The sequence below is a fragment of the Glycine max genome, chromosome 13 (assembly GCF_000004515.6).
Source record: "Glycine max cultivar Williams 82 chromosome 13, Glycine_max_v4.0, whole genome shotgun sequence".
Classification (NCBI taxonomy): Eukaryota; Viridiplantae; Streptophyta; class Magnoliopsida; order Fabales; family Fabaceae; genus Glycine; species Glycine max.
In genome coordinates this window covers 3770737-3786645 of record NC_038249.2, presented here as the reverse complement: position 1 = coordinate 3786645, position 15909 = coordinate 3770737, and the positions used below count along the sequence as shown (strand labels likewise).

The 15909-nt window shown below is 33.1% G+C and overlaps 1 protein-coding gene, 1 long non-coding RNA gene and 3 pseudogenes across 2 annotated transcripts in view; 1 reads left to right on the top strand and 4 right to left on the bottom strand.

The window, feature by feature from the left end:
* Positions 1–3961, bottom strand: part of LOC100778148 (probable 2-isopropylmalate synthase) — a 46356-nt gene extending 42395 nt beyond the window's left edge. Inside the window, exon 1 of the mRNA XM_014766178.3 lies at positions 3369–3961. Within this exon, the coding sequence (XP_014621664.2) occupies positions 3369–3913 (545 nt within the window). The 5' untranslated portion in view covers positions 3914–3961. The remainder of the gene's footprint in view (positions 1–3368) is intronic.
* A 1178-nt stretch (positions 3962–5139) lies between these two features.
* Positions 5140–6404, top strand: LOC112998748 (uncharacterized). Its single transcript, XR_003263797.2, has 2 exons — positions 5140–5728; positions 5905–6404. It is a non-coding gene; the product is annotated as an uncharacterized lncRNA (long non-coding RNA).
* Positions 6405–6894: 490 nt separating this feature from the next.
* LOC102659864 (uncharacterized) lies at positions 6895–11108 on the bottom strand (annotated as a pseudogene).
* Positions 10537–12600, bottom strand: LOC106795595 (uncharacterized; annotated as a pseudogene).
* On the bottom strand, positions 12315–14662 carry LOC121173364 (uncharacterized; annotated as a pseudogene).
* Positions 14663–15909: the final 1247 nt, after the last annotated feature.

Sequence of the window (15909 nt, the reverse complement as noted above, 5' to 3'; positions counted from 1 at the left end):
CAAAGAGTTTAGGAAATATATAAATGTAAATTATTGTCGACGTTCTATTTGAAAATGGTTGGGAGAACCTTTTATACTCCTTCCCAATAAGATTTTGACTAATAAAAGAAATAAACCAGAGCCAACAATGCCTCACTAATGCAAAGAATAAGCATAAGTTTGTCACAATTACATGTCAATCCAAGAACCTGAAAACTTGCTTCCAAGAAAATACTAGATCCAATTTGACACAGTGATTGCAGTACGTGTACAAGAAAAAATAAAATCCAAAGAAAAAGTAGAAAGAAGAAATTTAGAAGCAAAGGATTTCACATCTTGTCAACTTAGCTTTTGAGGCAATCACTAAAGGAATATAGGTAGGCAAAAAGCATAATGAAGGAGAATCCATCAAATTAAGGATGCAACACAAAGCAACTTACAAATTAAAACATCAACCCTGAAAAGGTAATATGTACTTCCAGGTATAAATAGTAATATTTTCCAACCTTAACCAACCTGATGACTAATGACCACCCTTTTTAACATTAAAAAATATCAAAATATACTATTACAATCCACACTGCATTCCAGCCTCCACAATTAGCAAAACGGTAAAATTCAGTAACCAAAATAAAATTCTACAATAATAAAGTTGACAACCCCAAAATAAATATTTGACACATGCCTATGTTCAACTTCAACATAGGGTAAAATATTATATAAATAAACATGATTACGGATTGAACAGACAATGACAGAGAACAAGACCTGAAAGAAATTGAAGTAAAGCATCAATTTACTATCACCTGAGTCCTTTAGATTAAAACCTCATTTTACAGTAAATTTGCAAAATTAATTTTCTTCAACGAAAGCATGAACAAACAGGATAATCTAACTTCAATAATATTGAGCTCATTCTTTTTTCTAATTTTACTAACCAACAAGATAACCCAAAGCAACTAAATTTCGATTATTTTAAGAAAAATCTGACATTACTTTAGCTTCAGACAGATAATCAGCCCTCAGACAGATAACCCATAGAAGCTAGCAATTATACATTGTTAATTAGGGGAAATTAAATATAGTGCAGCATTAACCTTGTTCAACTAAGCTTCGGCTTTCTAATTTCTCTACTTTCTGAAAAAAGATAGACATCCTTGCTATGTATCCATGCCTCTCATGATTGATGCACATGTTAATTAATACTATATAACCTAACAACTCTTAACTAAGCAAAAAACTGAATCAATATAGCAAGCAATAGAGCAATTTTAACTAACAAAAAAGTAGCTATACTTAAGCCAATCAATTTCCTTCCAGCTCAATGAGTTCCAATTTTGTTTCCATTAGTTAGTAAATTAAGAAACATCCAACAAACATTAAAATATTCAACTAATTCACTACATGACCCAAATATTCTGATGCTTAGAACGGTAAAAACCAAACCTGTTGCTCAAACGCCAAGTAAAGCCTTCTCAACTCCTCCTGTAGCTCTCTCCAGAACAGCACGAACCTACACGCACACCCGAGCAATCAGACAAGAAATTCAAAACCCAAAAACCATTATTAAATGAAATTAACCAGAAATATGCAAACACCATGAGTATACTAATAACAGTGGTGAACACCATGAGTATAACCAAAGTAATTGAAAAAATAGCAAAGGAATCTGAGATTGTATCCTCAGAATGTCTTCGTTTGAGAGAGGGAGAAAGCACATACGAAAGGGAAAAGAATGACCCCCAAATGGCCCTAACATATGAGATTGTGTCACTCTCTTATTTCACCTCTGTTTTCAAACTCCGAAACATTAAAACCCCCAAATGGCCAAACCCTCAACACAATTGGTAGCTTTTCCTTTCAGCAATGACTATCGGTTCGATACAGAACAAGGAACAACATGCAAAGAAGTATACATTAGAAGTAATCAAATGGAAGAAAAGCAGGAGAACATACCTTCAAGTAACACTCACAAAAGGAAAAGCTTAAGTGCCCTCGGTATGACTTTGTCTGTGCTGTTTGGTTTGCTAGAAACTTTCTCTGTGACTTTGTAAAGAAGTGACGTCGATAACAATGTCCAAAATTTGAGTTCTTCTTGTCTGTGCTGTTTGGGGGTTTTTGTTTCGAAGAAACCGCGAAAACGGAGGAGAGGGTGCACGGGGTAAGAAGTAAAGTAAGAGTGTTCTTCCTCAGCTAGCTAGGGTATACCAAAAGTGAAAATGATATACAAAGGCGGTCTTCCATAAAAAAACGTCGTTGTCTTACTTCCTCATAATTACAAGTTTGCCACCGAAAGACATTCTAAGGCGGTCGTCTATAACCGCCTTAGAATGTACGACGTTAAAGACAACAGTTTTCTCCTTTATTACAAAATTGCCACCGCTCCGTACTCTAAGACGGTTTTTAACAACTGTCTTAGAACTCACGTCTTAAAAAAGCACTTTTGTAGTAGTGCCTTAAAGTGTCACAAAATAATGGAAACATGGCTGCCACTAAAAAATATAAGGATCTTAAACTTCTGACACATATATTTATAACACAGATAGGAATAAAGTGGATAGCCAAATAATTAACTATAACCTCTTGAATTCTTTAAAGAAAATATACTTATACTTTCCATCTATGAATCTTGTCTCATCCAATATTATAAAATTAGATATAAATGAGTCTAAAGGAAGATGAAAATTTTCTTTAAAGATAAAATTATCAAAATTCTAAAGAAATGGTAGGAATACTTTCTCTACCACTCTCTTTTTATCAGTAATTATTAATTGTAAATACCACTCTCTTTTTATCAGTAATTATTAATTGTAAATATGATTAGTTTTTGTCAGTGAAAAAATTTGAACTCTGATTTATTTTTCTTTCCTTCTCTTTTTAGCATTAGACCAATCTTATATTTCCATAAATTATATTTCTTATTTAATGTTTCTTTTCTGATTTAAAATTGACAATTGCTAAAATGAGAAATTTTTAATAAATTTTAGTTAATCATGAATAGGAAAGTGTGAGAGATGTTCCTAGCATTTCTCATAAACATTTTAAAAGAAATTTTGATCTCTTTATTTTTTAAAATCGTTAATTTTGATCCTATTTAAAAATAAATACATCCAATTTTCTTATTTTTTAAAATATATAATTTTAATTTTTTATTTTAAAATAAAGATATTTAGTTCTCTACTTTTTTTGCAAGATTTGCAGTTTTGGTCATTCTCTCTCAATGTGAAAACATACTTTAATCACATTATGCTAATTTCTTATCAATCATGCCTTTTGAATTTGATGAAAAAACCAAAATTTACAAAAATGAAATACTAAATATGTTTATTTTAAAATATAAAGACTAAAAACGTGATCCAAAAAGAGTAAGACAAATGAAAGACTCGTACCTAGTAGCATCTTCAGCACCGAACTGAATATCATTGCAACCCAAACTCCGTGCAAACTCGACCATATCCCTGGCAATCTGAATCACCTGATCTTTACTCTTTCTCAGCTTGTGCTCCATGTGAATAGGGCTCGTAGCTATGGAAGTACAAAGCCGTGGCCTCTTAGCATACTTCACAGCCTCCCATGCAGTAGAAATGTCCTTCTCAACGCACCGACAGAAGCCAGCAATGACAGGCACATAACCATCATCACCAACAGCATTGCCAACCTCTTGTGCTATCATTTTGACGGCCATGAAGTCACTGTTCGACGCAGAAGGGAAGCCGGGCTGGAGGATGTGCACGCCCAGCTTCACCAGCTGCCGTGCGATGTCGAGCTTCTCCTTTGCTGTCATGGTGGCTCCCGGGGATTGTTCGCCGTCGCGGAGGGTGGTGTCCAAGATGCAGACGTAGGAGGAGTCGGGGATGTGGTTGGGAATGTATTGAGGGCGGAGACGAGAGAGTTTTGGGGATTGAGAACTTGGAGTGGAGGTTTTGGTTGCCATTGATGTGTGCTTGGGGATTCGAAGGAAGGAATGATGAATGAAAAGGTTTTAAGTTTTGTTGGAGAGTCGGGGGTCGTTTATTTAGAGTATGATATGATATTAATCGGAATTAAATTTTATAAGTTAAATGAATTAGTACTGAGACGTAACTAATCAATTTTACCCCGTAAAAAAACACTAATAATTTTAGTGTGATTTTAAAGTAATTATTTTTAAAGTTAATAAATTTATTATTAGATATATATAATAATAATTTATGATTGATGATATTATAAAAAATAATTTTTTTTCACAATTTTAATATATTTTCTCATCTATTGTACTTTTATTTCTTTCTTCTCTCCTTAGGTGTTATCTAGATGTTAGGGGAAAGATATTCTCTCAAGTGGTAAAACAAAATGAGATTCTCATGTGTTAAGATTTCATCTTTAATTATTTAAGACTTTTATTTTTTAATGAAATATATTATGTTAATATTTTTTATTTTGACAAAACATTAATAAAATTTATTGAAGGAGTAGAATCTCGTCAAATAATAATGAGCATGTTGATATACACGTTATACTTATCTAAGTGTGAGAAGAAATAAATTCTTACGCTTGCTTGAACTTCATTTGATGGGTTCAAAATGGAAAAAACAAACACAGTAATTATTCCTATTTATATAAGGATGAATAATGATAAATGCACACGTCGAAATGAGGTGGATTGGCATCAAGAAATAGAGATAAAAAAAAAAGATACTATGAGAAAGTAAAAAATATATGTGATGCAAAAATAAGTGACATATAAAGATAACAAAATATATAGGATAAAAATGAGATGAAAAAAAAAGTAAAAATATGTTTAGTAATTTCATATAAGGATTATATGATAAAACAAACATGTACCCTATTTTGGGAGAATTCGGGTAAAAATAAGAAGAAGAAAAAAAGTAATAAAAATGATAAATAATTTAATAAAAAAAGAATGAGATGAAAAAAGTACTAAATATAAGATAAAAGAGGGAATCAAAACATTTTTATATTTTTTTATATTAATTTCCAAACTGGTACTTAATAAAATGTGTTCTCTTTTTCTTTTAAAATTAAAAAAAAAATCAGAAAACTTCTTGGCAAACATCTTAGAATATAAAAATATATTGTATCGATGTCCAAATATGTTTTCAAAATGACAAAGCGTGATCAATATAATTTCATAAAATAACAAAAGTTGAGATACACTAAAACATTTTGTCCACCCAGCAGTAAAAAAAAAGAAAGATCAGTAATGGATTAAGGAATAATATTTTTTTTCACGACTAAAAAGAGTACATTCTATGACACCAAAAGACGTCGATTCTAAATAACTATCGTAGAATATATGACGGTAATAATTTTGTAAACAGGAAGAGTTCAACGACAACGGCGTTACAAAAACTGTTGTGGAATTCTGTGTTTAACGAGGTTTTTTTTTGTAAAAACAACGAGATTTGCGAACTATTTTAATTTACAAATTAAAGATACGTTCAGACCCTCACTCACTCACTGTCCAAACCTCGCCCTCTCACCTCTCCTCTTCTGGTACCTGCATGAGCCTCACCCCCTCGCTCATGTGCCTCCACCTCGACGACGAGTGGTTCACGTCGCTAGTGCAAAGTTTGAGGTTCGACACAGTTTATTGCTCGCGGTGCTGTTAAGGTTCACGAAGGACCCTTTCTCACAGGTGCGAGCCTCAGCGCTGGAAGGGCTTGTTGGTTTCTACAAGTGCGGCAGAGTCGAGAGACATCATGTTCTTGTTGGCAAAACCCTCGTCTCTCGTACCCAGGGAACAAAGGTTTTTTATTTTCTTCTATTATTTCAAAACCCTTTTTATATAGCTCGATGATTTCATTTTTATATATGGAGTGAGGCATATGATTGAATGATAGTTGGGTTGGATCTGCATCTATTCACCAAAACATTGGATGAGTAGATAACTAATTTGTTTGACATCATTGTTTTTTACTCTAGGTCATGCTGAACTCATTTACTCGCGAGCTCAACTTGTTAATCCGAAAATTGAGTTGAGCTATAGAGGCATATTTCATTGTCATCATTTTTCTCCTACTGAAAAACTGAATCTTGTGATGTGTAAGTGTGAAAGTTACTGAACTTGATAGGTAAATGCTTCAATCCTCTGCTTACTTTTCAAGAAAGTAAGAAGGGGAAAAGGTTTTGTAAGCTTTCCTTGCTCCTTTAAGTTGATATAGGAAAAGTAGGTTCGATTATTTCATGTTCTTGAATTTATTTTGGTATCATTGGACAATTTACTTCTAGCTCTTTTTTCCAATTGTGGGGTAATGTCCTTTAGGAATTTAACTTCTAGCTTAGGCTAATCTTGTGTGCTTGAATTCAAGCCTTTAAACTTATCTTCACTGGATGCAAATGGATGGAGACTTGAAAAAGAATGAAGAGAGAAGAAGAATAAGAGGAGGATGGAACGGGGATGGAAATACTAGTGAATTTATTTATTTTATAATGGCTCGCCTTTGAAATCCCAGAATAGCAAGGATCGGGTATGTACTGCACGTTAATTTGTCTTATACGTATCATTTTTTTTCTTCTTCTCGTTTCTGCTTCCTAGTGCAGCGTAGTGACAAAATTCAAAGACAATGGTCTTTAATTTATTGCTATTTGTCCCTAACCCTGTTGCGCTGCATTTGAGGTGTCCTATGGGAAACTTGCAACTTCTTTATTCAACTCCCAACCATTCAAATCATATAATATTAAATGGTGGATTTTTTGACTGGTTTTCGTCACCATGAAGGAAAATAAATGATACTAGTCTGTAACCCGTGCGTACGCACGGGTCACTTAGTTAATAAAATTGCAATCACAGGAGTATAATTGAATATTAAATAGATATATAATTATAATGTTGATGAAATAGAGATTGTTCAGAGAAAATAAATAAAACATAATTATATATAAAACAAAATATAATCACATATAAAGCGAAAATTATAGCCACTTCCTTTCTCTTCTGATGACTATTTCCCAAATTCTTTCATGTGGCCGGTAATAGAATGATACCTCATCTCCGTGATGGAAATCGTTTTCCCTGAGAAACTTGTACCATGGCCGGACGATACTTTTATCTTTAATGTCGCGGTCAAGTGTAACGACGTCCCATTGCAGAGGAGGTGCATTCTTCCTTAAAATTGTCAAGTGATTCTCACATTGTTTCAGATATTTCCTTGCATGTGATGGGATTTCCTGCGGATCATTTATAGAGATTAATAATGTTATTGAAATTCTCATAATAATGCAAGTTAATGTGATTGTATATTACCAGTGGTTGGGGAGCACCCAGTATACATTGGGTAATTTCAGTTCTCCAGGCATGTACACGGGAATGAAGTATTGGTCTACCACATGTTTGTTGATTCAGGGGAGGTGTAAAATGTAGATCAAAGATGGTATTATCATCGCAGGCAAAGAAGTTGATGATAATAGACTCGTAAATTTTTAAATCTGCCCTGACCTCTAAGAGTCCATCTGCAAAAAAATATCTTCATCGGTGTTGTTGGACCCGTATTGGGTAGGTTGCTCCATTGTATTTGAACCGAACTTCGTATGGGTAATTGGGTGCCCATTGTTCATGGTAAAATGGAGGTATCTCTATGAATGTCTGAATATAAAAAGCAAGAAAATGTATGAAAAGAAATAATATGTCAAAAGAGAAAATGAAAAAAGTTAAAGGAACTAAATGAAAATGATATAAACTTCCACGCGAAATCCACAGTCAAAGCAAAATGCTATATATTTAAAATGTGGTGAATTGAAAAGCATGCAAATGCAATGGAAGCATGGAAGTCAGTACAAATAGGAAAAAATAGAACACGCAAAGCAGGAAACAGGGAAAAAACAAAACGAAGAGAAATGACATGATCAATCAAAAACCATGCAAATGGAATGTAAGCAATAACCAATAGATGCAAGGTAAGGAAAAAAAGTTTTTTGTATTTTAAACTATAACCTGGTCATTGTGGAAAGCTACTCTGAATTGCATGATTGCAGGTGGTCTCACAATTGGATATCTGATCTGCATGAACAAAAGATTTGCTAATGTCAAAAGTTTAAACGAAAAAATAATGCATTGCAAGATATAAACTTTGTAAGAGTGGCTCCTTACTCTGGTTGAAGCGGTGGAGGATGAGGTACTCATGTTGGGTTTTTCTGAAGTAAAAGTATGGTGATTTGATGTTAAGATGATGTTTGCAGAGGAACGGGTAATATGGGTTAATAGTTGAGTGCACTTGGTTAATTGATTTATCTTTTCGATGGCATAAGTGGCGGTAGGTTTATGTTGGAAACGGTGTAAGTGAATGGTTGCTTCTTGAATGTGAAAGGAAGTGATGATATGAAGAGCCTCAACGTGAATAGTTGTGGAAGTAACCGAAGGGTTTTTTTCTGAATGGTTTTAGAAGTGATTGGACTTTAGTGTTGTTTGTGGTGTGCATATAATAGTTGGGCCTTAAATTCCTTAATTTTTTCCATGAGGTTTCCGGCTTGATAGATTAATTAATAGATTAATAATTTAAAATTCACCTAATCATTAAAGTATTTTACACGTTCCCGTGCTTGAAGTAATTGCAGTATCAACTCTGTCGTCACCCATATCTTCTCAATAAATGGCCCTGTGAAACTGTTGTGTGTGTAGTTTCTAAAAAATGCTTAAAATGGAGGGACGTTAGAAAATAGAGAAGAATAGGCAAGATAGAGTAAAAAAACTGAAATTCAAACTGAAATAAATTAAAACAAAATGAAAAGGATTTTCTGTGAGGACTTTAATTCTCCCAGACATATCAAGTTCCAAAGTATTGTAGTCCACTAATTACTACTACCACTACTTAGTCAGCCTTATTTATCCTTAGTTTTTTTATTTATAATGTGATTTAAAAGATAAGATGTTTAACTGATCTAGCATATTTTGCTATTAATAAAACCACGTGTATATATATATGTGTGTATTTTTCTCGATGTGTGTCTGTGTGAAAGTGGTGATATGAATGGAATTGTCATTGTTATTTAAAAAATTATAGATTGGTTGTTGTTATTCTTGCTAGATTCTTAGTATTTAAAATCAATGGAATTGTTTGCAAGAAGTGATCACAAAAGAGGAGCACTGTTTCAGAACACATCAGAAAAGAATTGAAATTGATTGTGAATTCTCAATATTTAATATCAATTGAATTGTATTGAAGGTTGTAATAACTTAAATTATATAATGCAGTGATAATATAATATTGAACAATTGATTATTAAAGAATAGAACTGTTTGAAAAAGCATGACAACAGAATTGAATCTGATATTAAACAACTGAAATTTAAGTTTTAATGTTTCTGAACACTTCTTTGTATACTACATTGGTGGTGGAATTCATGCTTTTCTGCTCATCATCATGAATAAGAATTTTTAATCCTTTTGCTGAGTTGACCCTTGACATTGCAACATATAATTGGCCATGAGTGAATACCGGTTTCGGCAAATAAAGTCCAACCATGGATAGTGATTGTCCCTGTGACTTGTTTATTGTCATTGCATAAGATAGCATAATCGGAAATTGTCTTCTTAATAGTTTAAACGGCCAGGGTGATTGTGAAGGAGACATTGACATTCTTGGAATATAAACAGCTAGGCCAATGTTTTTACCTGAGATAATTTCAGCTGCAATTACATGTTTTGCCATCTTTGTTACCACTAATCTAGTACCGTTACATAGACCTTGATTTTGGTCAAGGTTTCTTAACAGCATTATAGGACTTCCAATTTTAAGTTTGATAGAATGAGTTGGCAAACCGGATGTTTTCAATGAATTAAGGAATTCAGTAGTAATTGATTGGAAATACGAATTCTCACTGGTTTCTGATTTATCAATGGAATCAGAGCTTAGATATTCCATGTGGTCAGCTATGATTTGCAAAATTTCAATTTCAGTGGTTACATTTTTGTCTAAGCAAGTGACAATTAAATAAGTAATGATATAATTACCTGGAATGAAGGATAGCACGTAATCATTGATTTGTTCTACCATTTCATTTGTTGAAGCCAGTATTGCCTTCGATTTAAAGAATTTAGGATTATTATGGTGCTGATCTAAGTCTGGGAATGTTGATTTGACTATAGCACTCATTGGATCATCATATTGAGTAATGAGTAGATGAGCAGGAATTTGAATTGTAGCATAACCATCATTTTCATCATCTATAATTCCATCTCCAATGTCTAGAATCCATTTAGCAAATGTGACAGTTTCTTGTTCATCAACTGATTCTAGATTGATGTGTAAGCGCATGTTTTTTGTCAAGGTCAATATTTCACATGAATCCCATAGATAGGATGAATTGATTGCTACATTTACAATGTCTGAGCGCGTTCCTCTTGGGATGACTGGTAGTATTTGGCGAAAATCTCCACCAAATACTATAACTTTGCCTCCAAATATTTGATTTGACTTTGATTTATCTGTGATAATATCTCTTAAACTTTGATCAAGTGCTTCAAAACAGAATTTGTGGGCCATTGGTGCTTCATCCCAAATTATTAGGCTTGTCTGGTTCAATAATTCTGCTAATTCGATGCCTTGATGGATATTACATGTTGAGTCTTCAAAAATTGGTACAGGAATTTTAAATCTAGAATGTGCAGTTCTGCCTCCTAGTAATAATAGAGAGGCTATTCCGCTAGAAGCAACAATAATTACAATTTGATTTTCTGCTCTCAATGAACTTGCTAATGCTCCATATGAATGTTTTTCCTGTGCCTCCAAATCCGTATAGAAAAAACATTCCACCTTCATTGTTGTTGACAATTTGGATAATTCTGTGATAAATTGTTTTTTGTTCATCTGCATTGATAGGTAAGCTGATGTTATATTGAAATGAAGATTAATTTAGTCATTGATGGAAACAATTAAGTGAGGGTAGATTGTCTGTTATTAATAGAATATTAAAAGCATTAATATAATTTATAATTCGCAATGACCATTTTTTATAAGATGTTAACTGTCATTAATAGAATTTATAATGTATGAATAGGTATATTGCCTGTCATGGATGCCAAAAAGATGTTCAAATTCTGATCTCGTTTCATCATGGTTGTAGTCGAGTTTTGATAATACCAAGTTGTTTTGTAGGTAGGATGTGAGATTGATATCCTGAGGATATGGCATTGTAGGATAGTCTTTTAGTGATCTTTGGTTTATGTGCAATAGTTGTTCAATTTCAATCATTGTCAAATTTCTAAGAGTATCATCATTGATCTTAATTTCTAAGAAAAAAAAAGAAAGTTGTTAGTCAATAAAAAAGAAAAATGAAGTTTGTAGTGAATGATTGTGACCATTGCTGTGGAACATAAAAACTGTTACAACCTACCTAAGTTGGTTGTTGATTTAGTATATTGATATGCAATGTCATCAGCTAGCCAATGCCAACATTGATTCCAAACTTCTTCAGGTTTGCTCATGGCACCTGTTAACAAAATTAATACAAACAATTTCCTTAGATAATTAGTTGTGCCCCAATCCTTGGCCTCTTTGATTGCCTCAACATATTCCGTGTCATCTTGTAGAAAGCCCATTGCAAAACATGCTTCTCTATATGTTGGATATTGGATATTTGCAACAGTCCTGATATCCTCAAATGAAGTAGGTCCTTTGCAGTTGCCAAGCATCATTCTTAAATAAAACAATTCTCCTGTGGTTGGTGGTACCCATATGAGTCTTCCAATGGTATATCCTTTTTTTCTGGGTTGCCATGATCTGTTTCTTTTATTATATACAAACTTTGACACAAATTGGGAATAAGTTAGATTTCTGGCCTCATCAAAATCTTTATTAGTGTTCATCCAAGCTAGGAATTTTGAATCTAAAATAGTTGGTTTCGATAGTACATCATCTATATCATCATGATCTTCATAAATAATGTTGTGTTGATCTGGAAGATGAAAATACAATCTCTCAACAGCAGGCTTTCTGCCATGGATTGGAAAAGCAAATATTCTCCAAGCAGCTTCACAGGGAGAAATGTATCTGTGATATAGCTTGGTTAGTAAAAATAATAGTGAGATAATAAATTATGCAGGTTAAGATGAAATTACCTGCAATCTAGATATTCTTTAAGTTCATCATTATGAATATTTACATTTTGAGCTGCATTATCGCTATCAGAAAGCATAACAGCAGTCACCCTGTCATAGCCTTTGTTTATGTATTTAAATAAATATTTGATTGAAGTACTTTGATTACACCATTCAATATTTATATGAGCCCGATATTTTTTCAGTAATTTTGGATTGTAAGGTACTACATATCTGTTATCAATTATAACACCATTCTTTGAAATTGAATGACCATTGTTTCTTCTACGATAGATTGGATAACCGTTTGAATCCAAAAGAGTCTGAGGCTGAAATTGTTTAGGATAAAAACGACTGCATTTGCCTTCTTTCATACATGGAGAGTTGGGTTGTAAAATTCTGCATGGGCCATGTATCATATGGTTCTCCACCAATCTGTAGAGTTATGGGTCATCTTCATGGGAAGGTATTTCAGTTGATATTATCTTATCAATGTCAGTTGAAGATGGATATTTATTGTCTGGATGTAGAAATAGTAGTAAATGCACGTGAGGGAGTCCTCGCTTTTGAAACTCTATAGTATGCATATCTGTGATCCACAAAAGATAAAGTTACGATGGTAAGTATAATTCTGTATTTCATATCTGTAAAAGTGTTGGTTAAATTGTAATATTTTAGCTATTAATATCTACGTTATAGAACAAAGAAAAATCTCCAAATGACCAACTAATATTTGTATTTAATTTAAGTATAAAAATTGATGATCAACTAAACTCTATAAAATGCATATCTGTGATTCACAAAAGATAATCTTATGATGGTAAGTATAATTCTGTATTTCATATCTGTAAAAGTGTTGGTTAAATTGTAATATTTTAGCCATGAATATCTGCGTTATACAACAAACAAAAATGGCCAAATGACCAAGTTATATTTGTATTTAAGCATAAAAATGATGGTCAACTTACATGCAACCACTTTTCCAAGTAATTGACCCTTTGTTAAGTCTGACAGCATGTGTTCATATTTTAATCTGAAAATTCGTGATACAATATCTAGCCTGTCTGTCGGTTTGAGATTCAAAGGTGAAAGTAATCTACGAATTTCAGGCCAATTTGGATTACAGGTTAGAGTAATAAAAAGATTTGGAAAACCAACATGATTGCATATTGCCATACCGTCAAAGTAAAGTTGATCCATATAACGTGGGCTCCCAACAAACGTTGAGGGTAAGATGACCCTTTTTCCCTTGGTTAAGCCTTTAGCTGTTCCAGTATCCAATGAAGTTTGTAAGCTAGAATACTTATCAACTCTAAGCTTCTTTTGGTTGTTTCTGATATAGCTAAGTCTTTCAGATTCCACCATGGTATAACCTTCAACAATGAATTGTTGAAATAATTTTCAAGAATGCAATAAAGTCTGTGCTTCATTTGACCTGGACTGAAGTCTATAAGCAAACCACTCTCTCATTGTCAGACGGTTTCATTTTCTTTTTTTGCTGGATGAAGTACAACGATGAAGTATGTCAGCTCTATATTCGTCTTCTCCATAAGGAAAGAGTAGAGGATGCTGCAGTGGTAGATAGCTAGGATGAAGTTCATGGATTCTTTGTAATTCTCCATTTTGAGTTTCAACAATAATGTCTCTTTTTGAGCCTGGATGAAAATCGCCAACAATAAGTGCAGCAATTTCCAGAACATTAGGCATATTATATACACGACCATCTTTTCCCCGAGCAGCTATGAGTTGCAATTTGATATTATTGGCTTGATCAGCTGCCAATCTATCTCTGGCCATTCTAAAACTTTTAGCATGAGAATTGTGTTGATCTAGCATGTGACTTAAAGCTGAAACAATATGATTCTGAATTCCGGAATATTGACTGAAAAAACAATATTTAAAAATATTGATAATTGCACAAAGTATTGAAAGTGAATGAATAATTTTCTCACTGACAGAAATAAAAGAACTTCTACCTCATGACATTAATTCTATTTTGCACTTCATTTTCTGTGTCAAAGATATATAGTTGTGCAAATTTGGGTTTTTTGCCAAGCATTGGTAATAGACTGCCTATTCTATGGCATGGTTGCCCCTGTATTCTGATCGTAGGAGGTCCTCTTGAATTATTAATTGTTTTATCTAGCTTAATTCCAGCAGAAGTAAAGGCAAACATCATGTTGTATGCTTGCAAGTTATGTTGATAATTTTTACTATCAATTGTATCATCATGAAATAGAAGTTGTTGCAGATATGTGGGTGGATTTTGTAATAATGGCAATTCAACTCTGCCATCTCCACAACATAAACTGAACCTTGGATTCTGATAATTCTTATTTTTTGATATTCTTTCATCATACCACATTTGTGCATTACAATATCTACATTGGATGAGTTAATCACCAAGATCAAAATATCTTGAAATTGTTCAATATCATAGTACAATATCATGATCAGAATTTTGAATATTAACTTAAGAACATGTAGAGTAGCATCTGAAACTGGAAATCAGAATTATAGTCATTACCTTCAGTGTTGATTACAGGCTGATTAGTTGGAGATTGACAATCCTCGAAGGGAGTCATAAAATTAGAGACTGAACCTGCATAAATTATAAATATATATAATAGCAATATTTGAAACATAGCAGAAAAGAGCAGGAAACATTTTTTTTCCAGTACCATGTGTGGATTCAGAATTTTCACTTTCTGATGAATTAGAAACAATTACTACAAAATAGAGAGGAAACAAAAGAAAATGTGATTAAGGCAGCTAAGTAAATTCATTTCTTCCAAAACATGATATATAAGATGTCTCACTATTATATTCTGAAGTGCAATTAACTGTTGGTTGTGAAGATGACTGAGCATGATCATGTCGCTTCTGCTGCATAACACGTTTTCTGTTGGTCCTCGCTTTTGCAGAATCACATCTCTTTGCATGTTGATAGTTCTGCATGTTGAAAATGACTAAAGGCAGAATTGAGTTAATTGTGAACTAAACAATAGATTCACATTCAAACGAAGATCCAAATACTTGTTTTAGATGTACAGAAACTACAATAAAATTAGAAGATGAAAAAAATCGAGGATGAAGCATTTCATTGTTTCTTGATTATAGGCTGACTATTAGTGATGACATAAATTATAAATACATATAATAGCAATGTGTAAACCATAGCAAAAAAGAGGATGAAACATTTTTTTTTTCAGTACCTTGTGTGGATTCAGAATCTTCACTTTTTGATGAATCAGACGCAATCACTAAAAAATAGAGGAAAAACAAAAGAAAATGTGATTAAGGCAGCTAAGTAAATTAATTTCTTGCAGAACATGCTATATGAGATGTCTCACTATTATATTCTAAAATGCAGTTAAGTGTTGGTTGTGAAGATGACTGAGCATGACCATGTCGCTTCTGTTGCATAATACGTTTTCTGTTGATCCTGGCTTTTGCAGAATCAGATCTCTTTGCATGTTGATAGTTCTGCATGTTGAAAATGACTAAAGGAAGAATTGGGTGAATTATAAACTAAACAATAGATTTATGTTGCAACGAAGAACCAAACGCTTATTTTAAATCTGCAGAAACTACAATAAAAATAGAAGATGGAATAAATTGGAGATGGGGGACTTCATTGGTTATGCATTATAGGCTGGCTATTAGTGGTGGAATTTCCTAGATTAGATATGTTTGCATGTTGCCAATTCTATATATTGAAAAAGGCTAATGATAGAATTGCCTAAATTGTAAGGTAAACAGATGAGACCAAAGGTAGATGACATAGCAAAACTATGATGCAACATCAACAGCTAGCAAAATTGGTAATATAGAAATCATGACACTTGGTTTCGGCAAAAATTGGGTTTTGGGACTGTTGCAAACTTGCAATGAAA